This window comes from Acanthopagrus latus, chromosome 23 (genome assembly GCF_904848185.1).
Source record: "Acanthopagrus latus isolate v.2019 chromosome 23, fAcaLat1.1, whole genome shotgun sequence".
NCBI classification, from domain to species: Eukaryota; Metazoa; Chordata; class Actinopteri; order Spariformes; family Sparidae; genus Acanthopagrus; species Acanthopagrus latus.
In genome coordinates, this window is record NC_051061.1 from 2,067,373 (window position 1) to 2,094,985 (window position 27,613).

The following is a 27,613-nucleotide window of genomic DNA, read 5'->3' on the forward strand; positions in this document are numbered from 1 at the left end:
ATTGATGTATACAGGAATGTGTGGATTTAACAGGCCTATTCTGGTCTATCGGGAAACAAAGCCTTTCGTTAAAAGAAAACACCGTTTCCGGCTTGACTCCCACCAATCACACAGCTGCTATAATGCGGCGCATTTATTATGCAGATTGTAAACGTCAGAGGTCAGAGACAGCAGGCCGGCCGGCTCGAGTCCGCAACACCGCTGCCGGCCGTCAACCACCGGGGCTGGATCCGTAGAGGCCCTCGGAGGCCGAACCCGAGCCTGGCAATCGAAAAGGTGAACGATTTCTCATCAATAACCGGCATCGATCATGAACCAACGTTCCGCCCACTGACACGTGGATATTAATTCACCGCGATCCGCACCTGCGGCCCGCGCGGCGGAAAACTTCAAAGCCTGTAATCGGCCTGATAAAGGCGCGCGTGTCGGCTCATTCATCTCTTTAAGGGCTGAATTATAATGCGCGTTCCCGACGCACGAGCGCACTCCGATGGAATACATGGACAGTGAAGGACTAACTGGACGACACACACGATGACTGTAGGCTGACACATGAAAACAACAACACGTCATTCCATATTAATAACTTCAGTTCATAATCAGCTGGAATGAGCTCAACAGCAATTAGCCTATGATACTAATCAATTGCGTCAAATACTTCGATTAGAACCAGTCACATCTGTAATCCGAGTAAACTTTTTAATTATTATTATTTAACTTTTTAAGATAATTAAATAAAATAACATCAAAAGTTTTTTTATTTTTTTTTTATCTTAATTTTTGTCCATAAAGGGTCAGTACACCTGTAGGTGTAAAAACAATCATTGTTAATAACCAGATGTGGGTTGTGGTCAACAATTGCAGTAGTCAGTCCATAATACTGTTTTTTCCTCTAAGGACAATTGAGTCCCACACATGAGGATATTACTGACCAATGAAGATGAGATTCAAACACACAGTGGGTTTTTGCCAACCAGCAAACTCAAATAGATACACAACTGGGTGTTAACACCTTGGATGAAGCACAAGGAGAAAAGTTTAAATGTGTCTCTCAGAGTTGGCACGTCATCATCCAAACACTGACTGTGATCTAAAGAGTTTAATCATTTGTCACCTTACAGATCTCAGTCAGTTAAGGAGACTGCAGGAAACACAGAGTGAGTCCTCCAGGCAAGGCACAAATCGGTCATTCATCGTGAGTGAATCTTGCTTGAACACTGAGGCCTGACTCTTTATTTGGAGGTTGTGGCTGTTCACTCGTGCGACCTGAAGAAACCTCAACACATTTGGAAAGAATGATATAAACTGCTGCTAAATGCACAGCTACTAAATACTTGGATGGGGTGACAACACTCATTTTAATTGATATGTTAATAAAACAATAATCAGGAGCCTCATGGCTCTGAGTGTGTGTATGTGTGCACAAACTTACCCCACACCTGAAAGAATGGATGGATTTGTCTCCTGGTGAATGCCTGGGCTTCAAAAGATCAGGTCAAGAAAGGTTGATATACTCAGTTTGTATTAACAGCACAAGTTCTTGACTATGTGTCTGTACACGTTTACCAGTGGTGTAAAGTCTAAATGACTTTTTTTTATTATCATCATCTCTCTTTACTGCCTCAGTGTCTATTCAGGCTGTTCCAAATTAAACAAATGGACATGGCGCCCTCTGGTGGCTTTTTTTTTGCTCAAAACCTTCATCACTGGTAAAATAAAGTCATACTACATTTGTGGTTAGACCTCCTTGTTTGATCAGATGGTTTTATCTTGATCACAGTCTTTATCGGCAGAGGAAATTCGCTCATAACTTTAGGCATGTACGCTTTAAATTAGCCTATTTTGAGTACTTCCAGGACTTCAGACTGGCTTTATACCTGAGCCTCATGGTTCATTCTTGTCCGTCAAAGAAAGTCTACTTGATGCAAAATCTCAACATGCGTCATTTCAGTTCTAAAAAAATATCTAAAGACTACAACAGCAGTCCACTTTTAATTCAATCAAAACTAATCCAATATTAAACCCATTTTTTAACCACCCATAATGGCTTAACCATAGGAATCTGTGGATACCAGCCATCTTAAAATGCCAATTTTTTTTCATTAAGATCCATGCATTATTCAATGAGAAATTTACCAAAATATCAAAAAAAAAAAATTACATCACTCTCTGGCAGTGTGTTCAGTAGTTTGGAAAACAGCTTCTCTGGTGGAGGTACTAAAGAATAAAGGCAGGTAACAGCAATCATCTCGTCTTATACATATGAAGAGCAGCACTGATGGTGATAATAATAAAACATTTTATTTGTATAGCACTTTTCTAAATACTCAAAGACACTTTACAAGGAGAGAGAAAGCAACGATGAAAACATGTCATGAATAAAAATAGAAACAACTTTAAAAAGAGATAATACAATGTCAGTAGAATCGTGGGTATTTCAATGAACACCATGTTAGCGAGATAACGTAACAGAACTACAAACTGGATCCATGGTTAAACTGTTATTCGTCAAAATTACAAAATTCACTTCATCTTTTATTTGTTTATTTGGAGTTACCCGGCCAACTGTGGCTGGCTGCTTATTGAAACACCCTGCAGGTAGGTGTTATCTAAATCCATCCTGGGAGCAGTGAGACGTAGGCATGATGTGTTCTACAGGAAAAGCAACACTGGAGGGTGTGTTTGAGCCGAGGTGGGGCTGGGGGATCCAGAGCTGCACACACACACTGTATTTTGGCCACTTTAACTTCCAGACACAGCCGTGTTATGGGCTTGAACCGGCCCAGTACTGCTGCTAAGTCACTGGTGATCATGTGATTGAGTCGTGATGAGAGGTTGATGTAAGGCAATGTTACATCTTTCCAGCCGACACAGCTCTCGAGAGTGGGTGGGACAGACAGTAATAATTATACAGCACTTGTCTTAAAGTGCTTCAAAGTGAAAGGAACAAACATGTTAACAGTCAGTTCTGAGAAAAAGGGGATGGAGACTTGGACTGTTCTCTTCTAGATTTGATTCCCAGCCAACAGATTATTAAAACTACAATAACAACAAGCCACCAGTCAGATGCAAGTTTAGAAAAAAGTGAGTTTTCAGTTGTGTGTTAAAAGAAGATAACCGCACCAAACTGTCCATGTTGGTAGTTGTGGCTGGGGAACACTGAGGTCCTTCTCAACAGCAGGGCTTCAGTCTTCAAAACACAGAGGCCAAACTGGCACGTACATGTAAAAATGGTTGGCAGAACAATAAGTTGTTTCTGTCGTGGTCCTTGCTGTTAATGCTCAGAGATGAGAGGTGTGGGTGCTGTAACGTCAGAGAGAACAAAAACAGCTTTTTGAAATAGTCATGACACATCCTAACGCACAATATACACAACCTTCATTCTGGAGCACGCTGAAGGGGTACGAAAGAAAAAAAGTAAGTCATGTTTCCACTTCTCCTTTCCAGAAGCCTCATTTCACAAAAGAAGTTGGGGTTTATGTTGAAAAACATATCAGACGGAAGGGAAAATTTTGTCACATTTACTTGGACAACTCAGCGTCCTGGAATCCCTCATCTGTCAGGGTTTGGAACACACGCTTGATAAAATTAGCCTTTCGTTTCATTTAACATATGGAAAAGAGGGGAAGGGTGGGGAGAGACACTATTCATAATGGGAAGGATAGATATTTTCATAACTAGAGCAGGAGAGGAGGATGGGAAGATAAATTCTTAGTGAGAGGACAGACAATTTAACTTATATCCAGTACATGGCATAGATCATACATGAGGGTCAAGGCAACACATTTTTTAAACCTAACTACTCAGTAATCAATCTCAACTAGTTCTCAATGTGCCTGTCCCCGCTCCCAAACACAAAGTTTCAAAGGAGGGGTGAGGCGGCGGAGGGTCGTCCCAACTCCTCCCTCCTAGATGCTGGGTCCGAAAGAGGTGGAGAGAGGAGCAGGAAGAGGTGGGTGTGAGGGGGTGGTGGTGGTGGTGGACGCGATGAAAAGGGGGGGGGGCGGCTGGTTCCAGGGGGGTCTCATTGATTGTAGAGAGAGCGCTGCTCCCAGGGCATGGCCTGGATGGTGCGTGGCACAGGGGAAGGCTTGAGCGTGGGAGCTCCGTTCGGATGGAGGGAGTGGCCGATGGGGTTGATGGTGGTGAGGGGCCGCTGGGAGGCCAGAGAGAAAGTGTCCTGGTGCTTCGGCTGTAAGAGGCGAAGAGGGGGAGCCAGAGAGAAAGAGAGAGCCGATGTGAAAAACAGGCGGAGAGAAGAAAAAGAAGACCAAGATTGGGAAGGGAGAGAAAGGGGAAGAAAAAGAAAAGGACAAGAATCAGTGTCGGCATGGTGACTTCTCAGATTGATGCACTGGTGAAGTTCAATGTGTGAGTGAAAGGAGGAGTTGGGAAAATATAAAACAAAACCAAGAGCAACAATGCAGAAAGCAACAATGAAGGTGTAGTTTAGAGTGAGAACCAGACAGGAACTTGGAGAAGATGAAGAGAACGGCTGCACACATCTGAGCAACACCGCTTTTAATTCTGCTTTAAAATCTGTGTGTGTGTGTGTGTGTGTGTGTGTGTGTGCAGTATCTTAAGTTCTAAGTATGCAAATAGTGGCTGCAGTTCATGAATTTTAATTACTATGCTATGTAATAATGATGTCTTTCTTCTAACCTCTGCAAGAGAACCAGTTACACATTATGATATATACTGTTTTACTTTCATTTTTCTTGCCCTGAAAAAAAAGAAAAGCTTTCTTTCAGACAAACCTATTTTATTGTTAAATTAAATTTGTAGCATGAACTTGTGTAGTGGAATTTCACACACTTGGAATATGAAACAGACTAACTGAATAGAACATCAGACTTTGATTCAAGCACTTTTTGGACCTGCAGGTGCCAACATGGAGATTTAAAGAATTCAACTCAAGCCAAAGATATACTTGCTTGTAACGACACATCAGAAATGAATACTATGTGCCTGTAAGATGCAGCACACACACTAATGATGGGGCCAGTTAAGGGCAGGTATGGGGATCTGGTCAGGACTCAGTAAGTATGTCAGCAGCAGCAGGGGTGACGAGCTAAGTTGTGTCTCTAGTGGAATCCTCCAGTATACAGGCAAGTATGTGAACACTGTGACTGTGTACACAGGATGAAAAAGCAAGTATATCTCCAGCCTAATAAATTAAATATGATGCATGTTTTCTGTTTAACCAGTGAGGGCGTTATGAATATCAGTTTCAGCAGTGTATGATAAATGTACAGCACAACCAAACAACAACAACATCATGTGCAACACAAAGAAGAGTGAATGATTAGTGTCAAAGTGTGAAAGACAGGAGTAAGTTAGCAGCACAGCCCCAAGTTAGTAGTGTTCGACCGCCAGAGAGGATCCACAGTTCAGAGGAAAGTTAAAGAAAAGGTTTTAGTCAGCTGGTTTGAGTTTGCTGGGCACTGGGAGCATTGTTCAGCCAAGGCATCAACCTCAAACTGCACTAAAAGCTACTTCACTTTCCAATTGAATCTATTGGGCTACCATCAGGCTGATGATGTGCCCAGAGTTAGACTGAGACTGGGGGTCAAATGGCACACACAAAGGAAAGCACACCCCGCTGTTTTAACTATGCCAATGACAAATATTCATTCAGTATTCTACTTTACCTGCAACACCAAAGTGGTCTTTAAAACCAGTACTAGTTATCAGACAGTATGTGTCTGTATTGCTTGTCTAGCTGCCACATGAGATGGCTGTTTATGTATCAGGGCACTGATCTAATCTACATCTGTGATGGTGTAGAAAGCCTTTACACTCTGGGCCCGAGAACAATTTCAATGAAAACAGCAGACTAAAACCCAAAAGATTTGACAAGAGAGCTACGACTGTGTCCACCGGGCATCTCTGCATACAGAGGACAGACACGAGCTGTGAGCAGAGGCTCCCGGTGGACACGGAAAGCCTTTAAATACGAGTCCCTCTCTCCTGATGTTAGTAGCCAGACAGGGAGAAGGCAGCTAGGCAGCTAGCCAGCAGACGGCGAATGAGTGGAGGTTCTCTCTCCTACCATGGGGTTGGCGCTCAGCCTAGTGTATCCCGAGCTCATCTCCTTTACCTCAGGCACCAGGGGCTGGAGCAGGGAGTAGGAGGAGGACGGGGTGGCGCTGGAGGAGGACACGTGTTTGTTGGAGGACGAGCTCCTCATGCTCTGCTGGCTGCTCTGGGAGGACACCGAGCTGGGACGGCCCTGCTGGGAAAGACAGTAGCTCAAAATACACACGCACACACACACACACACACACACATAGCTCCAACAGTGCTACTGATTCTCCAGCGTTTGTCCTGCTGCTTACCTGGTGGGGGTCAGGCACAGACTGGCTGCTCACACCAGCACCCTGGGACATGGGGGAGACGCAGTGGGAGGGCAGGGAATCCTGCTGGCCGTGTCCTCCATGCTGCTGCATCATTGAGTTAGCACTGTTCTGCTGTTGCTGCTGCTGCTGTTGCTGCTGCTGACGACGAGCGTTATTGGAGAAATTACGACGTCCGCCAGACTGGATGGGAGGAGGGAAGAGAGGAGGAGGTGGACAGAGAAATACAGGAGGAAGAGGGATTTTGTAAATCATATTTGTCTTCATGCATATTGTTGGTGTAACATGCATGCCAGTACTGCACACAGGTGTGAGCAGACTGGGAGAAGATACGGTGGAAGAGAGGTGACGGATGAATGTGATGAACTGTCAATCAAATCTTTAATCCACTCAGGCGAAATCAACTGTGTCTGACAGACTAAATATCCTTCACTACCCTATCCCTGTTTACACCTATTCATGTGAGGAGATGGAGTGGTCAACTTGTACACACTTACACACACACGCACGCACGCACACAATAATTCTACCAATCATCCACATAATTCTACATCTATACACCTATAGAAGAGACTCGCCTTATCAACTCATACTCTAACCAAGAGAACTCGGTGATTTTGCTGATATACATGTTATATGAATCTAATTTAGCTTCATTCTTCCTCCAAATCTGCTTTTTCTTTCACACCCCTGGTCTTACCGTCATAGTTCTGACGACCATTCATATCTAAATATATGTTTATATTTTACTACGGCTTGGCAGTATATAAATATTATATAGTTAACCTGATGTGAGACTACATGTTGTCTTTTGGACATTGTTGTATAGTGATATTTTTCCTGGCTTGAAAAGCTGCATTACAGTAAAATGATGTCAGATTCCCTGCCAAGGCAATGTGATATATAAAATACAGGTTTATTTTCAGGTTTGAAAAAATAAGAAATAAAAATCCAGTTTACAAGCTCTATTGAACTGGTAAACTGATGTAATACAAAAACTGAAAAGACACTGTTAACTAACATTTCATTTGTCAAACTGCTAGAGCATCATTTTTGCTTCAGCTCAGCTATTCAAAATATTTACACACTGGATTTCGTCCCTCATCACTCACGCTGGAATTGTGGATGGAGGGAATTTGTTCACAGCAGAAACAGTTACGGTTTGTTAGTAGTTAGTTTTTGTGAGCTTGCACCAATTAAAGCCAATATGCTTAAATGATTCACCACCCAACACTTTAACTCAGGGCCCCTGATCAAGATAGGGCCTCAATATTACATATGCAATTGTTGGGGGTGTCTTTGGTCTTGTTGCCCGTTTACCACAGTTGGTGCACCAGCCTTAAAACAGGAAGTCAGAAATATAAAAAGTAAGTCAGAAGTTGCAAGAAAATAGAATTTTCCTCACTCTGATGGGCTTAAAGTCATTAAAGAAGTTGTTTTTGTTGTGCACGAGTTTCAAATGTAATGGTCAGACACCTGCTGTGACGGCCATCAACAGCTCACCCTTGCTTTTATGTTAAAGTCCAGGAAACACTGCCACCAGTGCAGTAACACTGAGACAGAGGGCGGCGCCAAGGGACAACACTCATTACTGCCACAGCCACATGACACCAGTTTGTTCTTGGCCATCACATCTAAAACTCCTGTACAAGTTGGCCCTTCCTAACAGCTACAGTTCAATATGCTAACACTGCTGCGCACAAACAACATACACACCACATACACACACATGCTCACTCACGCTCACACCAACCTGGTTTTTGGCCGCGGCGCTGCAGCGGTGCTGGGCCAGGTCCAGCATGGTTCGGTAGCTCTTAAAGCAGGACGGGCAGTTGAACCGGTTCTTATGAACCAACCCCCACACACACACACACGCACACACACACAGACACACACACATACATAATTTGGATTACTATACTTGCGAGGGAAATTCACTGAATTGTATTAATTCCCTGACATCGAAGCCCTGAATCTTTCCCTAAACTTAGCCTAACCCTGGTCTAACCCTGACTGCTTAGCATGCTCTCTCTGCAGGAGGGCTGGCAAACAGAGAAGACACAGGGTCAAGAAAAATGTGCTTTAATGTTACATGCACACACTTCAAACAAATAATGCAAAATATGCCTTGCCCCACACACACACACACACACACACACACACACACACACATTGAAACTCATCCTCCGCAGATATTTTAACAAACATGCTGATAAATTTGTGCTTGAACTTGGTCAGACAGAAGTCTTTTTCCATGAATTTCTGTGTCTTCCAATTCCTTCTATGATCAGTCAAACTCCACACAGTGTCTAACGTTAAAGGACAGCACAGAGCATGACTGATGGAACAGACCAGGAGAGCAGTCTAATATTAACCTGAACATTAAAGTTTAAAATGTGCTGCTGCATCCTTCTTTACTGCCACTCAAGAGGTCACTGCACAAGTGCTCTGCCTCCTGCAGGGTATAACACACCACCCCCCACCTCCTCATTTAAAACAACGTGTCAGACACAGTGTGCTACACAGTGAGAAAGCAAAGCCCTATAGCAGGTGCAGGAGGGGGACAGTGCTGTTGTGTAGCACTAAATAACCACATCACATTCATTTCATCATGAGGGTTGAGTGGAACCACAACTTTTACTGGGGGTTCACACTTACAATAGCACTGAATTTCAAATCCCAAGATCCTTCCTAATAAGGGTCCCCCTTCTCGGGTGTTGGAGGCGAACTGGTAGGCAAATGTGGCAGGTATTAAAAAACAATTAAATTATTTAGCAATTACTCTAATAATTGTCATAATGGCTCTCAGTGATTGTTTAAATAAAAAAAAAATGTCAATCATTTGATTCCAGCCTCTTAAATATGAATATTTTGCTGGTTTCTGGGGCCCTGTGATTTCCATGATCATGGAATTGGCCGATTAAAACAGAATCTACTTTTTTATGCGAAATATCACAGAATTTGACATAATTTCACTGAAATGCTGTTTTCATGTGGAAGAGGAATGTATGTCAAACTGCACAGAGGGAAGCAAATCTGGGTGGCACAACAAGCCCCCTCCACAGACCGAGCCCCTCCCCCTTCAAAACAATTTAAGCATGGCGAAGCGGCTGCCCACAGCATCCGTCTTCGTATGCGAAAAAACTGCGAAATTTGACATTGACCCCTGAGTGCAGAGTCAAGCAGTTCCCGAATGGCTTGTATGTGTCAGGTGAACTGTTGTTTTGCAAATTCTGTCAACACTAAGTTGACTGGAAGCGTAAAAATACATGCAATGACCACATATTGTCCAAAAGCCATGTGAGAAACAAGGAAAGAGAACTGGTGCAAGAGATTGTTCAGTCATCGATAACATATAATATTCACCTTTCATTGCTACGTGTATTACAATGTAATAGAATAACTGAATATAGTTCATTAAAAATAAATAATGATTAATAGCTGATGCATCAGTCAGAAAACAACTGATCCCACAGGGGAATCTGGCTGACAAGCACATTCGATAAGACGAAAAAGGATTACTTTCAAATCTATAATCAAATCAAAACATGTCAGTACAGCCACACAAATAATAACTGTTACTCATTACTATTATTATTTACATCAATAAATGAAAGAGCCGTTTAAAACTGCATGTGTAAGCTATGTTTTTTTCTTCTTTTATCAATAATGATCAATAATTTCTATCTAATTGGTGTACATTTAAGTCATTTACATCTAAAATACATGGTTTTTGGTAGTAAAAAAGTTTTTTAAAAAATGGGATTTCCAAAAATTAAAAATGGAAAAAACGTAATTTGGGAAAAAACGAAACAGATTTTATAGGGCCCTAGGTTTCTTTCCTCCTCTGTGACAGGTAACTGAATGTCTTTGGTGGTGCACAAAACAAGACATTTGAAGACATCAACTTAAGCTTTAGGAAAACCTGAGCCACATTTTTGACCAATTTCTGACAATTGATAAACTTAACAAATCAAGTAGTTGAGACAGAAATGGACAGATGAGTTATATCTGAAAACAACTGTTGTTGCAGCCCTTCAACAGCTGTGTTTCATGTCTGACACATTTAAACAACAGTTAGGTTTTAAAGTAGCAAACACCTTGCGAGCAAACTATGTCAATGCTCGGAAGTTTGTCAGGGGAGTTTTACAGCTACTATCATAACAATCAATGTAACTGTGAGTAATTTCAAAGTCTTCGAATTGTTTTAAACCTGCATTACATTTACTCACGTCTGGTGACGTTCTTCTGTGTGTCTTAATGTGCAGCTGAAAACAGTCCATAAAAATGTCGTTCCACCCCTTTTAAAACTTAATTTGATAAAACCTCATTGACCAGCTTTTTTTGGAAACTAACTATGTATTTATAACCTGTTTTCAAAGATTTCTATTGTCATTAAGCAGTCATTACATACATTTTGCTGCAAATATTAATGCTGCCCAACACCCACCATCAGCTCTACTCCCAGTGCCACCTCCCTCTGACCCACCTGGTTGGTTGTAGCTGCGGTGCAGCGGTGCTGTGCCAGCTCCAGCATGGTCCTGTAGCTCTTACAGCAGGAGGGACAGTCGAAGCGGTTGGGCCCGTCATCGTGGATCCTCTGGTGGTTGCGGAGGTACCGGGCTAAACGGAAGGCCTTCCCGCAAAGGTCACACATGTAGCGCTTCTGACCGTGGATTCGCATATGGTTACGCAGGGACATGTAGTTGGTGTAGGGCTTGCTACAAAAGTCACACCTGAGATTTGGAGACAGAATTAGAGTGGAAGTTAGAGGTGAACGGGGATAAGTGACCTTCACCTGATTCCAATGAAGAAAGAGTCTGTTAGTACAAGCGCTGTGTCTTATTTTACAATATTCTGGCATCTTCACTGGCATAAATTCAAAAATGGTTCATTAGTTTTAATAAATGATGGAAAAAGAATCTTGAGTGTGCACCTGAAGTCTCCAGTCTTATGGGTGAGCTTGTGGTTGAGCAGAGAGCTGGCGTGCTTGTAGGCACAGCTGCACATGTCGCAGACGTACGGCCTCTCGTCTGACTCCATGTCGTCGGATGCCGTCGTTGCCGGTACTGGTGCCGGCGCTCGGGACTCCAAGGAGAGACTGGAGCTGGAGAGTGATGCTGAAGAGAGACTGGAACTGGAGAGTGCTGCTGAGGACGAAGGGAGCTGGTCACACCAGCTGATGGTCGAACTTGGCTGTCACAGAGGAGAGGAATACATTAAAGCAGTATATTACAACACGCATATAATGTTTCATTACAAACAATTTCATTGTTTCCCAGTTAACGTAGACACACTGGGTGGCAATGACATCTTTGCAGATAAGTGCATACATAAACTATGTGGCATGTGTTCAGATAGGTTCCATAAATGATAAGGACAAATTATATTATATAGCCCTGATAAGATTTTACCTAAAACTTAAGATATGGTTTTGCATTGGCAAGTCATAGAACAGTGTTGCTCCTTGTTCTAAAGTATGCACTGTCCAACATGGATTTTCTTTTGAAGACATGTCGGGTGGAAACAACACATCCAACCGCAACCAAAGCCTTAAACTTTTCATGCCAAAATGTCCAGAAGCAGAACTCTAAATTACATCCCCACCACTACAGTCCAGTGTGCAAAAACAGTCTGCAGATAAATATATTCTCACAAATGTTTTTCAGGGGGCGGCACCATTTTACCATAACTTAAAAAATACAACAACAAAAAAAAAACACCTTCTGTGTATACATTTCTTTAAAATGCAGACTTTGGGCAGAGCGTAACCAAAGAAAACAAAATTCAACAGTACACAAAAAAACAGATCATGTTATTCACTTTAACAGCCCAGTCCCTGGCCACTTAATTAGGTTCAGTGAACCTATCTACCCAACTATTACCTAATTAATTAACACACCTCCCTGACAACTACGATCTGAACTGAACATACTTTGGATAGAGGCAGAATCGACATAGCTCACATCAGATGAATGAGACCTGTTAAGTGCTGCCGACCCACCTAAATAACAACACAGTACTGGGAATAACATAAACAAATCATATTATTCGGAAATTCAACAACCCACGTTAAGAAATCCACACACTCAATATGATCAACTCATGGTGAAACAGCAAGTATATGACAGCGAAAGCCCACCTTCTAATGTAGAAACATGTTTTACCATATATATTAATGTGTGGGTGTCTGTGTGGGCTGTACATATAATCTGCCGGCTGAGAGCAACCATGAATGAACCGTACAGTCTGGCATCACAAAGAGGTCTTTCAAAGTCCTCCGCGGGGCGTCTTCCGCTCCCGTTTCCTGTGGGACAGCCTGGTCGTGTTTACTTTGCGCTGTTCGCTAACAATATTGCAGGCCATGAGCACACACTGCCGCTATAACCTCTCCAGTTACTGCCTTATCACTCACTCCAACGGAAGAGAACTTGCAAAGCGCCGTTTTCTACACGGCTCCGCTCAAAACAAACCCGCTGCTTCAAAGCGCTGCCTTGTTTTGCACGGGCTCTGTTAGCCAGCCGCACTCGGTGTTGTCTGATGTTAGCATTAGCTCGGTGATGCTTGGCTAGATTTAAATGAAATTTCCTCACCACTCAGCGTCTCCAGACAACACGTCGCTACCATAATGCTGGGGATGCACCCTCAATTGCACTTAAACTCTTTGGAAGCAAAATATATACAAAAAGACAGGACATAATAATTACAAGCCATTTAGCTCGGAAGCTAAGAATCAAACTAGGCCATGAGCCGCTCAGCATGACGATTGGTGCGATAGCAGGAAGCTAACGAAGCTGTTCTGTGTCATAACTTGCAGCTTCAGAACACACAGTGCTGCTAAAATGCGTTCAACTCCACACTCAACTAACAACCCTGGTAAAAACTATACACTTTGTCAAATCCGTAGTCCATAAAATGTGGCCCCATTTGCTGTTTGTTTTAGCTATTGCTTGGCTGGGCTCGCTAGCTAACGCTGGTGGCAGCTGGCTTTCTTACTCCGGAGTCGTTCGGATCCTTTTTCCAGAACAATTGCGAGCAGTGGCCGAAAGACTCTGTCGATGTCACGTAATTCACTCCATTTCTGTCCTGAAAGTCTCCATGTGTGCTGCCGGTATTTGTCCTGGCGTACATCGTGGGTTTTCGGATTCTTCGACTTTATGTGGTTGAAAAGAAATAGGGCCGCTTTGTGGGGATCTTCTTCCGAAAAGAAAAATATTTCTTCTGTGAAATGAGCGTTTTGGCGGCTGACATATCGAAGCATACGAGGCATTACTGCCGCCTGCTGGACCGGAGTGAGACAACACAGATTTTGGATTACCATACTGATAACTGTTTTGTTTCCTACATTTTTTTTTTTTTTTTGTCATAGTGTTTAAAAAAACAAAACTATTCTGGATCTCAGAGCTTACACAGAGGACAAGCTGTATGTAGCCATTTCATGTTTGGTTTTATTTTATTACATTTTGAAACAAATCTAAGCAAGGCGTAGGTAACACACAACATACTGGGAGGCGGTCTGCTGACCTACACACAGTGAACATATCTCATCATTAAGCTCTCAGATCTATTGAAGATTCAAATATTAACCATTTATGTCCCAACATTTTATACATTATTTCAATTTCTTTTGGTTCATTAATGATTAATCTCTCTCTTTACCATATTGTTTCTCTAACATTTATTTTCCCTTCGTGTCTCCACAGGAAGGTCATTTCCACATGGAAAGGCACCGTGGTCAACATGCTATTATTAATATCGCCACCTTTGTCTTCATGTACTGTGAGTAATTCTTAAAAGAAGAATAAAGACAAAGGGGATATGGAATGGATGGAAAATCATGATAAAATGAAATAAAATCACTTGTGTGTGTTTATGTGTTGCTCACAATAGAATCGTTCTATTGTTTTGTTTTGTTTTTTCAAAGATTTGGAAGTTTCAAGACTTCTCTTATTAGTTACATTTCAACTTTTAATAGATGCCTCCTAAATCCATCTGATCTCTGACCTCTGATGTGCTTCCGTGGGTTTTGGACTTTACCTAAGCTATGTCACAGTTGATCATTTATTCTTAGTTTGCTGTGTTTTATTATTTAAGGAATCTTGTCCATATATCTATCAAAAGTGTGCTGACAGGTTAAACAATAATGATTAATTGTACCTGGAGTAAAGGCTGGAGCGTGTGTTTGCATTATATGGTCATTTATTTAGATAAAGAGCGCCCCCTAGTGGTAAGCAAAAGAAAGACACAACATTCTTGAATGAAGAAAGTAAACACTTGGCAGCTCTACATACCAACTGAGGACAGGAGGCTCATACCAAGGTGGACTCAATATCTTTGAGCTTTAGCTTGTAAACACTAGACACAGTACACACACACACACACACACACACACTATGTCTGAACAAACTGTTACACACCTGGGATTTGTATTTAATACAGTGGTAATTACACTGGCACTTTGGGGGTCACCAAATCATTTGATGGTGAAACAGCCAGCACTTGTTTTGGACCTCTCTTTGTTCTTTTTTAAATGTTAGGGGGAATTGAGGTAAGGTGGGACACTTTTTGGTATATTTTCCAGTAGACTTCCAAAAAGATTAGCTAAATCACAGTGACAGTTTCTATAAATCATTTTAGGCCTCATTAACATTGTTACATTGGATATGAAAGGAAGTACATCATAGTTACACACGCATCATACACATCATAATCTGAAAAGTAAATAGTAACTAAACTTACTAAATTTAGAAGAGTGAAAAGTATAATGTTCACCTCCAAAATCTGGTGGAGTTGAAGTATAAAGTAGCATATAATAAATAGTACTGAGTTACATTCTAAAACTGATTTTATCTAACGTTTTACCTACCAATAATAGTTTTGAAATGTGAGGAAAATTATGATTTATGGTCACTATATGCCTAATAACGGGCAAAGAGTTCTCATTTGTTTATCCAAATGTCCTCCTGCAAACTACTTTTCAGATCATTAAATATGCAAATTGACCTCAGAGGAAAGCATAGTTTAACTGTTTTACTTTGAAGGTAGAAAGGTGGCAGGGTCCACCACTTAAAAAACAACAGAACAGCTTGTTTATTCACTTATGAAAAAGAATATATAATGTCTGCTTTTGTATAATTACCTCATTAATATTTTAAACGCTAACATTTCTGAGGTTGAATTGCTTCTCCAAAACAGACAGTGGTGTGGACAAGTCCCCAGTGTCCCCAGCACCAACTGTCAGGTGTGTCTTGAGTCCTGCTGGAGAGATAACATACAACCAGAGCCAACTGTGTCATGCCAAAGCTAATGGATTTTATTTACACATCTAGTTTGTATAACATGGTCACTCCTAATTCCATGTGCATCACACGTAAAAGAAATCAAAGTGAACATGTGAGTTGTGACAAACTATTATGTCTTCATGTCGAATATTATTTTTCCAGGTAAATACTTTGGCTATAACACTTACGTGTGCTATATATTACTGAGTTATAATATATTCTACAACACATATTCTAATTTTGTGTCAAAACTCTCAGAGAGTCTGTTTAAATAAGTGGAATGACTTGCACATGAATAGTGACTAGATTCTGTACAACATTTACAGCGTATGAAATCACAAATACCGTCATAAAGTAAAATGTCAATGAAAAAGCTCACTTAGTGGCACCAAAACAAAATCACAGCTGGAGTTCTTAAACAATATTTTTCATACCTCGTATGCAAATGAACAAAACATGTCAAAGTACAAACTATGAAAAAATCACTATGTGAACAACTTGTGCAATGAAGCAACACTAATTTGTAACTTAATATAGTGCTCACTAGAGCAGCTCAATACTGCTCTTGTCCTGTGACAGACCTCTGTGGAATACCCTCGTGGTGTGTTCAAGTGTGACCAAATATTTAGGTTAAATTATTTGAAGCGAGACTGAATAACATGATATACATAAGGTGGTTCCAAAAGACACTGAAGGCAGCGTAGGAAGCAACAGAGTTTCCCCGTTGTAACTCAGTTGTTGCTTATGGGTAATCTTTGTGAAAACCCACTTGAAAATAATCAGAATTCATTGATCAGTAAAATCCAATTTCGGACATTTCTGTGTTTGTAAGAGGCTACTGAAGATGGCCTGTGCAGTTTTCGTGTAAACAAAGTTCTGTCGAGGGGACTCAAGAGAACATGTCTGGCTCTCTCAGACCTAAAAAAAAACAAACAAAAAAAAACTTCAAGCACCTTGTCTTCCCCATAGAACATTTGCAAACATTTACATCCATGTTTGCTAGCTTGTTGTCTTCCTCGCGGCCTCTGTCCATTATATGCGATGGCACACAACAGTGTGTGAATCTAACAGCATGGAATGAATAAAAGATACAAATGCTTGTGTGCCTGTGCAGTACAAACAAGACATTGCTCCACAGCACTACTGATCTGCGGAAACTGAGCCACCCAACTCTGTATGATGAGTTTGATGCCCTTCAACTACGACCTTTCTCTTGTTTGAAAAGATTTGGCACATAATATTGGCTCCTGACACCATCCTGATTAAAGGCTTTTAACACATCACTCAGCTGTCCCGCAAAGCCTCAATGACACATTTACTGACATTAACATTTCAACTACTACTAAAAATGGATTTGGTGTAGCATACAGCCGATAATAATCATGTAGGCATTCAGCTGTGTTGACACAGCCAAATTAAAGAGTTAGATAGAAGCTAAAAACAGAGAACTTGTGTGTCACTTAAAGGCCCATTTCAGTGTTTATACATTTTGCAGTCATTTATTAATTGTACACGAATACTTTATTTTTGACCATTTTTGAGCATCTTTAAAGAAAGGGTTCAAAATCTTCTGTGCTGTTCCTGTATAGAAGCACAGCGTGAGGGATAAATTGTTATTCCTCAAGAAATGGTTCCAAAACAGGACTCATCACACCACTTGTAGTAAACGTATACTTTAATATTTCTGCTTGAGTAGACTAATCAAACCAGATACGATATGTTCATTTGTGCGCTTTAGGGGAGATTTCAAATTTTTTTATTACTTTAAAACCAGGCAGTGTTCCCTCCTGATCTCAGGCATTACGCTAAGATTAGCTAAACCAAGCTAATCCCGATCTGTATTTAACACACAGCCATGAGACTGAACCAAGACAAATTACCCAAATGTTGAATTATTCCTTGAAGTGTTTCTCCGCCTTTAATGCTTCCACTGGTTTCCATTCATTCCCACACAGTATGAAAATCAACTTGCATTGATATAATGGCAGATTAGTTTGGAAAATCTGCTTATCTTTGGCACACAACATTATAACTTTGACAAAAATACAACAAACATGTAGATAACAGAAATAATGAACTTAAACCAATTTCAAGGCTCTTCAAATTGATTTTCTTACTGCCATGAAATGGAAGCAGTTGCCTGGAAGATGGTTAACACATGTTCAAAGTTCTACACATCATGGACCGCTTTGGAAACATGCACAACACTGGTATGGCCCTTTAACTGATCACTGGTGGTTTCATGACTCCCACTCCTTGAATCTCAACTCTGTGTTAGTCTGAACCTCCGATGACTGACAGCTCAGTTAAAATCTATAACTGTAGAGCTCTATTTAACGGGTATTGCCAATGCAAGACATAAAGTCAACGTTGCCAGTCTCCGCATTTCAGTAGTTTCAAGTATACAATTATAAAACACTGGTGGACGGATTCAACTTGGCACAGGTGTTCAACAGCGATTCACAGATCATTAATAAATGTGCGGTTGTAGTGCATATGAAGATCGTCTGCTGAGGTGTGTGTGTGTGTGTGTCTGTGTGTGTGTGTGTGTCTCAGAGTAATAACATTGGTGAGCAACAGTTTCAGTCATAAGTGACAACATTCATGATTTAGGCTCAAGTTTAAAGTTATAATCCTTAAGATTTGCATTGAATCAATGCCAGTCTTTACTCCATTTACGGCCAGACCTTTTTTCAGCAACATCTCATTAAAGATCTCATATTATAGAAAGTGAGATTTCTCTGTCTTCTTGATTATGTAGCAGCTATAGTTGTTACATAAATAATGTGAAAGTATCAGATTTCTAAATCCACAGTGACAGGCACACAGTCCGTATTCAGAAACTCGAAGTAGAACAGGAATGTGAATAGAGGTGCTGTAGCAGTGGACATTTCTCTATGCAGTAAAGCGGTTTTTGTTTTTTGTGGCAGGGTCCGCCATTCAAGTGGCAGATTTAAATTCCTTTACATGAACGAGGAATACCCAGGAAACAATGTAGCATGTAACCCAGTGTTACAGTTTGTAATTTATTCTAATTGGTTGAGCCCATTTACTGTCACTCTAATGCCATATCACAGCTGAAATAAGACAGCACTGTTAAGATGTCAGAAAATGGGGGCCATCTTGAATTTAGTTTATCAAAATGAAGACAGTCATCAAGTCAAGCAGGACTGAAATCTTAAGGATTGTAACTTTAAGGTACAAGCTAATAGTGAGGAACTGGAAGATCTCCACAACTACGGTGTTACAAAGATGTGTGTGTGCATGGAGTTTAACCCTTGATCTCCAAGATGGAGGGGTTGTGATCAAGAATGGCCAGAATGATTTTGTCCATGTACTGCCTCAGACGCAGGTTGATCTCCTCCTGCTCCTTCAAAGCATCGACCAGCTGAGGGAGGGAGGGAGGGAGAGGGAGAAATGCATCAGATGAGTGGCCATTTCAAAACGTCAGTCAGCACCACCAGCACCAGACTTACCTCATCTCTTGATGCATTGTCAATCTCAGCTGCCAGGCACTGAGCTTTGGTTTGACAGGAAAACAGGTTCTTCGCCTCATACAAACTCAGACTGAGAATCTGAGCATTAAGGTCGTCGTTCTGATCCCGGAGCTTATGGTTCTCCTAGGCAAGAAAAAACACAATAGTCAGAGGAGAGTCTGGCTCAAACTCTACAGTTGTAGTGGGACCAACACACACTGGCTTTGCAACAAGAAATACATTTACATCACTGACAAACTGACCAGTTTTAAGTGACCTCAAACATATCTTTATTTCTATTCTCCAATTCTTTGTCATTCAATGGTTGACACATGCACTAATACTGATGTACTTATTACCACATACTGGCATAGATCATTGCCAATCTATTGTACGACTCTAACAGGCTCAATCTCAAGTGTCAATATTACATGTTTATTGTGCATTCTTGGTGTGGATTGTGAACTGAAGCACCCAGTACAATATGACTAGCCTGAAGGATAGAACAAAAAGGATGAGTGTGCACCTGTTTCAGTCTCTTGACTTCATGTTCCATTTCACTCTCTCTGGTCCTGGCGTTGTACTCAGACAGCCCCTTGCCCTTTCCTGGATGCTCCATCTCCAGCTTAAAGCACTGCAGATATTCCAGCTCCCGGCGGAGGTCATCGATCAGCTGCAGAGAAAAGGCTTAAATCAGATCGTACATTTGAATATTCTCCACCTATTGTCTCTATAATCTGGAGTAGCTCACCTCCTGCATGGCCTCTTTTTCCTTCTGAAACTCATGGCGGTTATGCCACAGCTTGTCCATTATCTTCCTGTACAGGTCCATCTCATCTTTCAGCCTTAGACTAGTGTCCTCCAGCTTGTCTGTCATCCTCTGCTTCTCCTGCAGAGGACAGAGGAAAACAACAAATCACACAGAGTTAAATAATGATAGTTTATTATGAGTTCGATTTTTGTAGCTTGGGTCAGCATTTCTATTACTTAAAATAGCACTGTGGGAGGTCCAGGAACACAGCAACATGGCCAGAACAAGTCGGTCTGTGAGCTATGATGGATGCTCACAGCGGACAATTAGAGTTAAACTTTCACATTTTCTCTGAGTAACCTCTGGAACCAGTCCAGTTTACTCCCCATGGTTTTTTTTTCCATCATCTTTGTAGCAACAATGGTACATGGCCAGATCTCAGCAAACTATTATAATTATTCGTAGGAATTATGATCAAATTATGAACAAAACAACAGAAGACCAAAACTGTAATAAACCTTTCAGTAAATCAAACTCACCTGGTCCAGTTTCTCAGTCTGAGACTTGAGTCTGCACACATTTAATTTCATCTCTCCATTCTCATCTTCCAGCTGCTGCACCCTGTGTAACACACACAAATCAAAACAAAACAGAGACCAGAGTGTGATCCATTCTGCCTGTTTTTGTGGTTTCTTCAGCTTCTTCTTCTTCTCCTTCAGAGGACATCAGTTGAGTAAGTGGTCCAGGACACATGTATGTACACAGCGTTAATACAATGCAGTTGTATGCAGCCCAGACCAACGCTGAACGTGGTCTCAGTGATTGGATCTCAAATGTGTCCTCAATGCCTCTCAGGGCCATTAACGCCTGCTGTGTATTTGTGATCTGATCACTCAGTATGGCTGGTCCAACCAGGTCTGGACAGAGTCCTGGAGCTAGATCCAAAGCCAGCAACAGAATATTTTAGGGTTTCACTTCATAGAGTTTTGTTGTTGAGATTACCTGTTACAGAGCAGGTCTATCTCGAGGTTTCTTTCCCTCTCCATCTTGCTGTAAGCCTCTCGGTGCCTTTTTGTCTCCTCCTCTAGACTCTGGTCTGCCCTCGCTTCTGCATCCTTCACCTGCTCCTCCAGTTCATGCACCCTGGGATGCAAGCAAAGAAAGTAACATTGCATACACTGAACTCATGAAATATTTCATGTAGTGGCAACAAACACTATCACCACAGTCACACATGGAGCACAATTTCACAGCAGATTAAATTATCTTGAAGTTTACAGTGAAATCACAGATGAGACACTGTATTATGATTGACTCACAAACAGGTATGCATGCTTTTTGTTGATGTGAATTTTTTTTTTACTTTAGATAAATTAAAATACAGGCATACTGTGCTATTCAGGCATTTCTCACATGAAAAAAAAAACGCATACCAAGTGTTATATTTGGAAGACTAAATATGAGTGATTTCAAGTCAACATAAACAAATTAATGAATAAATAAAGGACTTAGTATTTGTGTTTTCCTACCTGTGTACAAGTTGTGTGTTCTCCTGTTTGAGTTTAGACTTGAGGTCACCGTTGGCTAGACTGTCGCTCTCTAACTCTGTCACCTTCTTCTCCAGGTAACTGACCTGGGGGACACAACCAGACTTTTAGCTCATCCTACCACAAATGTATACTCTGTATCAGGCAACATAACACAAATCCCTTAAGATTTTTAAGTTACTTATTCAAAGTGGCAATAGAGAACTCTTTTGCTTTAACGTATGAAGTAAATACTAGAAATAGTAGAAATGTCACGCATTACAGGCTGAAAAATATCGTGTGATATCTTACAAAAGAAAGACAACATAGTGTGTTATTATTTTAACAGACTGACAAGTACTGGTTTAACCATTTTTGTACAAGTCCATTATTTCAGTTTCCATTTAATTCATTGCCGTTCTACGTACATTTAAAAAAAAAAAAAAAATCTGTAAGAAACATTTCATAATAAAATAGTAAACTTGTGTGAAGCTATACAATGGGCAAACGATGGAGCACAGACAATATCTCGTTAATACTGGCGGTGATGAAGTGGGTGGTGTGCTTGGCATAAATTTCTGCTTTGGGCCCCACAAAGCCTTGGGCCAGCTCTGCGCTCCAGTGTTGTGTCAAAGTCTCTTCGACCTACTGATATATGTTTCCTCTTATCACTGGGACTTGAGACGGTTCAAAATCTGAATTCTTTTTACTAAATGAGTAAGAAAAAAAAACTTATTTATACAACCAAGTAGTGATGTATGGATACCAACAACTCACAGTTCATGGTATCATAAATAGTCTGCAATACGATATTTATCACAATATTTAAAAAAAGAAAAAGATTACCTGAACAATGTCCTTTACTAATAAATGTGATATGTATAGCATTTATTACTCGTATACAATTTGTTTTTACTTGAGGTACTTCTGCTTTCCAGTAAAATGAATGGGATGATGAAAAGCAGCCAGCCATGACCAACCGAGAAAAGAGTACTCCCAATCAGCATTACCGACAAATTATCATTTCCAAACTGTATGTTCAGTGGTTTTAGGGTGTCAATGTGTTGATGCTGTGTTTTTCTCATGGTTGGATTGTAAAAACAGAAAGCCACTGGATGAGCTAATGCAGCAGATTGTGAGCCGTAGTTTCCCTGCCAGTAAACACACCACCATCACAGCTGCAGTGTCTTTGGGTTTGTTAGGTGAAGAAGACAAGCCGGGTGGTGGAGCAACAGCAGGGCAGCCCGACAGCAGCCCACCCTGCAGACAGCCAGCTTGTTTGCTTCACCTATCGAGCCTATGAGGATGAGTGATGCCAACAGGAGTGGCAGAGGGCCCAGAGAAAAGCTGAGGTCATCGTGTCAGTATGAAGAGGTTGGAGTGTCAGTACAGCTCAAACACATCTGAAAACAGACATCAGTGGAGCTTCTGTGTGAGCTAACAATTTAAGTGAAGCATCGAGAGCAAAAACAATGAAGCCAGCCAATCACAGGCTAAGTCAAATGAGTCTGTCTTCTTGAGCAGTATGAGCGTGCCCTCTGCTGTTCAAACAGCAATGCAATGACATGCAATAGTAGTACACATTCATACTGATTTCTCTTGATAGATCCATGAGCTTTACGAGCACAGTAACCATGTGATATGGCAGATATTGTCACAGTCCCACAATGGTATGCCTTGGTTTGCCTTTTTTACTTTGTTCGAGCTAAAACATCTTTAATATTAACCCTGTGATGGAATTAAGTCAGTATTGACCTGCAGGACTGTTGAGTCAATGCATCAAGAGAGCTCAAGCCGTACTGGAAACCAAAGAGGCATCCTACCCACTGCTACCATTGTTACCTACTTGGTGAACCCAGTAAAGTTGGACTTAAAACAACAGACCATAATAACATTATAACATAATTTCAACTAACTCTAAAATATAAAATGTTTGTACTTTCTCTGTGATGTCGAGGTCGCAGGAGTCGATGCTGTCTGTGAACAGATCCTCTGTGCTGCTGCCCTGACTGGAGCCAAACACACTGTGGTTGGCCTGGAAGAGCTGACTGCAGGGCGAAGAGCACAGATTAGAAACCAGAAACACGGACATAATTACCAATTTTACACCATGATGATCACATTCATATTGAGTGAGCCAGCTTTTGAACCTGCCCTTTCATTGAAAGACTGTATACATAACCCTGCTGAATGCTCAACACATCAGTGTGATCTGTCATCTGGCTCCTCTCTTTCTATGCAAATACACACTCACTGTAGTATTTTCATTTTAACTGGTCATTAGTAAGGTCAGGTCACTCACCGTCCAAATGCAGTGCTGGAAATCTTTCTATTGGGGCTGAAACGAGAGAGAAAAGCTGAATCACACACAGCTTCTCATTCCGTTTTTAAAAAGACAACTACTGTTCCTACCACATACGTGCTACCACAACAACTATGCCATTTTTGCCACTGCTATTACATTTTATCTGGTGACAACTTAAGTATCAACGTTTGATTCAGGAGAAAAATGAATAATAATAATAAACATAAAATCAAAGTTGAACTATGTTGGGCTCTGATCTCATTATGTATGGCACAAGCACTCACTGACTTTGTTGCTGTATTACATTGCATCTCACACACAGAGACACAAAAACCTTGCAACCCTCCACCCCACCACATTGGGATACTGTTGCTATAGCAACAGCTCAGGCTCACCCTTTGATGTGGGTGCAGCGTCTGGTGCCAAGAATGAGTAAGAGGGTGGGATTTGGGTAGAAGGCTTGTGTGTATCAGACGACTGTTATATGGGGTGATGCTGAGGCAGCAGTTTAAATCAATCTGTCTTTTCTATGCTATACTAGTATGTCTAACATCCAAAAATGTTTGCTCTAACTCAGCCTTTCTTTGTGTGTGTGTGTGTGTGTGTGTGTTATACCTGTTGGCTTTAAGGTTTCGAAGCCGAGCCTCCAGGTCATTGAGAAGATTCACTTTCTTGCAGCATTGAGAACAGTAGATATCTAGCAGCTCACTGTTATATAGCTGCCGCATCTTCTGAGGAGTCTGTCCAGCACTGCAATTACAAAACATTAATGAATGTACAGTATGCAACTGAAATAGACATGTTAAAAATATCAAAAAGATGGCAGCACCATACATTTACTAAATACATTTATTTGGGACAGGTGCTACGCAGATTCAGGACAATTTTTTCATTCCTTTTTTCTAATTGTTTGAGCTAATGACAACACACTACAAAAAACTTGCACTGCAGTTCATTTAGCCATGCTCTGAACATATCCTAGTGGCTGTGACACAATTCAACAGGGGAATCCATTGGCCATTTTCACAGCCGGCATTTATGAATTGGCATAAAAGCAGGTGGATTGAGACACACCTAATGAGGTCTCCATAAGAATCTAAAAAGTCATTGTTTCTACTGATCCATTCTGCTCAGACTAGACTCATTTCAGCCAACTGTGATTCTTCGTAGTAGACCCAACATGAGTAATAAAACCAAGACCCAATAAATGAATTCATTCATTGTATTATTATTTCCACCAGTACTACCTCCCTTCCACTGGTCAAAAATCCCACTTGAACCCCCTAAGATCAGGATTTCGCGTGCAATGGGAAAGTGTAAATGTGGTATCGTCGACTGACTCTGCAGTAGACACAGGTTGTTATCACCTTGGCTCGGCTTTTGACCTATATGTAAGACCTGGGTGTATGCGCTAAATTTCTCCGCACAAAGGGATAAGGCATTACAAACATCTGGTGGTGGAGCGTAAAGAAAGGAGGCATTTGGGATGTGGTCTATTTAAGGATGTTTTATTACTGCACACAGTGCTGGAGCAGGGGCCCTGTTTATTCCTATGAAAGCTGCTCAGTGGTGTTTTGAAGCCAAAAAAAGCTTGACTTCGGCTTTGAAAATACCTGGATTACTGACCAAGCCGGCTAACCTCCAATTTAGCATCCAGCTAACCTGAATGGGGATAAAATAATCCAATTGTGCAGCACTTCTAGACTTTCCAAATGTTATTGGACTGAATGGCTCAAACTCAAGTCATTAGCGGGAGTTGTGATGCTCAAAATAATCCATCCACCATTTTACAGATGCTTCTTTCAAAATGGGTCTGTTGTCATTTTCTCTTCTGTTCTAACTGTTTCAGGTGCATTTGTGATATGATTCCAATCCCCTTGGGTACTGCACCTTTGGACTACCTAACCACCTGACTCTCATCTCCCACGATACCTAGCACAAATTAAAGATGTTTCTCCCTGTCACTTGAACTTGAACTGCCATTTTCGATGAAAACAGGATGATAATCCTCTTAGAGCAATTGTGACACAGTATCATTCATTTATGAAGATCTAGGCTTACAACTGTATCGAGTCAATACTGGTAACACAATTGTTATTGCTTGGCCCACTTAGCTAATGCTTCTAAAGCCTTGCAAGTGTCACAGGTGTGTCAGTTATCATGATACTTCTTTATTCTGCTAGCTCCACCAAGTACCCAAAGTATCACCCAAAATTGTATTCAGGGCATGTGCTTCTAGCTCAAACACAAACCTGGAGGGAAGCGAGGATCCCAAGTCCGAGAAGCCATTTGTTCTGGTGTCCTCTTCGGGACAAGGACTGCTGGGAGTAAAATCAACATCCTCCCCCTCACCGTAGTCCTCAAACTGCTCTTCACCAGAGATGACAGATGCAGCTGCGGAGCCAATTAGGCGACTAGGGTTGTAAAGCAGGAAGGGAAGGGTGGTTAAGAACAAACCTGATTTCTTTAATAATCAGATGAAATACCTTACTCAAATTGGATCTTTACTTTTCATCTCTTTTGGGGAACATGTGATACAAATACCAACAAAATATAACTCCTCCTGACACTCACAGAGACATAATGAAGGACATCCTCAAATACTTTGAGACTCACCCATCATGCCGTGTTGGGTCCAAAGAGTCGGAGCTGTTGCCGTTTTCAGTGCTGCTGTCCATGTCACATTCCCCATCAGCACCGCAACCCTCACCATACACACTGCATTCTGGGTAGGACCTTGTACACATGATAATGGGAGGGCCCAGTTTGGCCTCACCATTCTACAAACATAAACAAAAGAAACATTAATTGGACCCCTAATTTCAAAACTAACGTAGCGGAGAGAGGCTCTGAGACGAGCCACTCGAAAATGTGTGTAAAGTCACATCCTTTGGACTGTTGTGGAAACCTGACCTGGGTCCTTCACTAAGAAATCCACAGTCCAGCAGCATTAAACTACTTCACATCACACACATCATCCATAGGCAGGGAAGGTCTCACATGTCATGTTACAATCCACTCATACACAGCCAATAAAAGGTGATAAATGGATGTAAACTGGTACAAATTGTTACCTTGAAACTAGCCGGGACAGAGCAGTTTTTTTCAGCAGGCTGTGAAACTCATCCTCCACACTGGACAATAATATTGATATTTGTTGTGGAGAATAAAGGGACAATGAACACCTCGCTGTAAGATTGTAGACTGACAGTGCATGTCTAGCATTTGACCTGGTGATGGTCTCCTGGGTTGGTTTATCAGAAACAGAGTGGGGTGTAGCATGCCCCAGATCTTTGTGTTATTAATTATGCACGTGCCTGTCTGGTTCCACCCAGCTGAGGTGTCTCACACACCAGAACACGTATATACATCTTCATGACAAAATGACAAAATGGATGATGTCCTCTCGTTTGTACTTAGAAGTCCTTGTTGTTGTTTTTTAAAAGAAATTTTGTAAATGGGTGCACACATATATCCACACATTCCAGCAGACATGGTATAGTCTCTTAGGGTCCTCTGTTTAGCTTTCATTCATCAATTATACACATGTTTTTGTCTGTGATGAAGAGAATATTTTGATGTATGAAAATGAAACGCATAAATGACGATTTTTAAAGTAAGTTGAGAGTAGGGCTGCACGATATGATTTAAAAAAAATCATAGTGCTGTCAATTTGGCAGATCACTCTTTAAATAAAAGAAAAATGTAATTCCTTTTTTACAGCGTAAATATATCAAAAGATCTTATCTACTGCAATTTGAAAATCGCACTTTTCCATATTGTGATTTCAATCACAGTATTTGGAGATTTAGATGAACTGTGCTGCCCTCCTTGAGAAAAAGTTTCATTCAGCAATGTTTTCTCTAATGCTGACAGTACACTGAAAAATAACTGATGCTGGTGAAGTTGATGGCACTG

The 27,613-nt window shown here is 41.2% G+C and overlaps 2 protein-coding genes across 7 annotated transcripts in view; both read right to left on the reverse strand.

The window, feature by feature from the left end:
* Nucleotides 1–2,279: 2,279 nt before the first annotated feature.
* LOC119013632 (zinc finger protein 646-like) lies at nucleotides 2,280–13,601 on the reverse strand. 4 transcript variants are annotated; one of them, XM_037088338.1, is made up of 7 exons: nucleotides 13,353–13,601; nucleotides 11,293–11,552; nucleotides 10,846–11,092; nucleotides 8,110–8,199; nucleotides 6,339–6,539; nucleotides 6,101–6,235; nucleotides 2,280–4,192 (listed from the first exon to the last, which is right to left on the reverse strand). In XM_037088338.1, exons 1-7 carry the CDS (start codon nucleotides 13,485–13,487, stop codon nucleotides 4,025–4,027), a joined length of 1,236 nt encoding a protein of 411 aa, XP_036944233.1. In that variant the 5' UTR covers nucleotides 13,488–13,601; the 3' UTR covers nucleotides 2,280–4,024. The 4 variants fall into 4 exon arrangements, with proteins under 4 accessions (XP_036944233.1, XP_036944230.1, XP_036944231.1 ...); XM_037088335.1 differs by having other exon boundaries at nucleotides 6,053–6,235; nucleotides 13,353–13,596; XM_037088336.1 differs by having other exon boundaries at nucleotides 6,053–6,232; nucleotides 13,353–13,591.
* Nucleotides 13,602–15,644: 2,043 nt separating this feature from the next.
* The window catches only part of rab11fip4a (RAB11 family interacting protein 4 (class II) a), a 28,477-nt gene continuing 16,508 nt past the window's right edge, over nucleotides 15,645–27,613 (reverse strand). For 2 of the 3 annotated variants that reach the window (XM_037088332.1, XM_037088333.1), the window contains 12 exons: nucleotides 26,312–26,475; nucleotides 25,948–26,109; nucleotides 24,311–24,445; nucleotides 23,693–23,728; nucleotides 23,330–23,438; nucleotides 21,394–21,497; nucleotides 20,867–21,007; nucleotides 20,404–20,485; nucleotides 19,865–20,002; nucleotides 19,640–19,786; nucleotides 19,114–19,257; nucleotides 15,645–19,025 (listed from right to left, as the gene is read on the reverse strand). In XM_037088332.1, the coding sequence (XP_036944227.1) occupies nucleotides 18,909–19,025; nucleotides 19,114–19,257; nucleotides 19,640–19,786; nucleotides 19,865–20,002; nucleotides 20,404–20,485; nucleotides 20,867–21,007; nucleotides 21,394–21,497; nucleotides 23,330–23,438; nucleotides 23,693–23,728; nucleotides 24,311–24,445; nucleotides 25,948–26,109; nucleotides 26,312–26,475 (1,479 nt within the window). In that variant the 3' untranslated portion in view covers nucleotides 15,645–18,908. The remainder of the gene's footprint in view (nucleotides 19,026–19,113; nucleotides 19,258–19,639; nucleotides 19,787–19,864; nucleotides 20,003–20,403; nucleotides 20,486–20,866; nucleotides 21,008–21,393; nucleotides 21,498–23,329; nucleotides 23,439–23,692; nucleotides 23,729–24,310; nucleotides 24,446–25,947; nucleotides 26,110–26,311; nucleotides 26,476–27,613) is intronic. The other variant, XM_037088334.1, reaches the window with a different exon arrangement.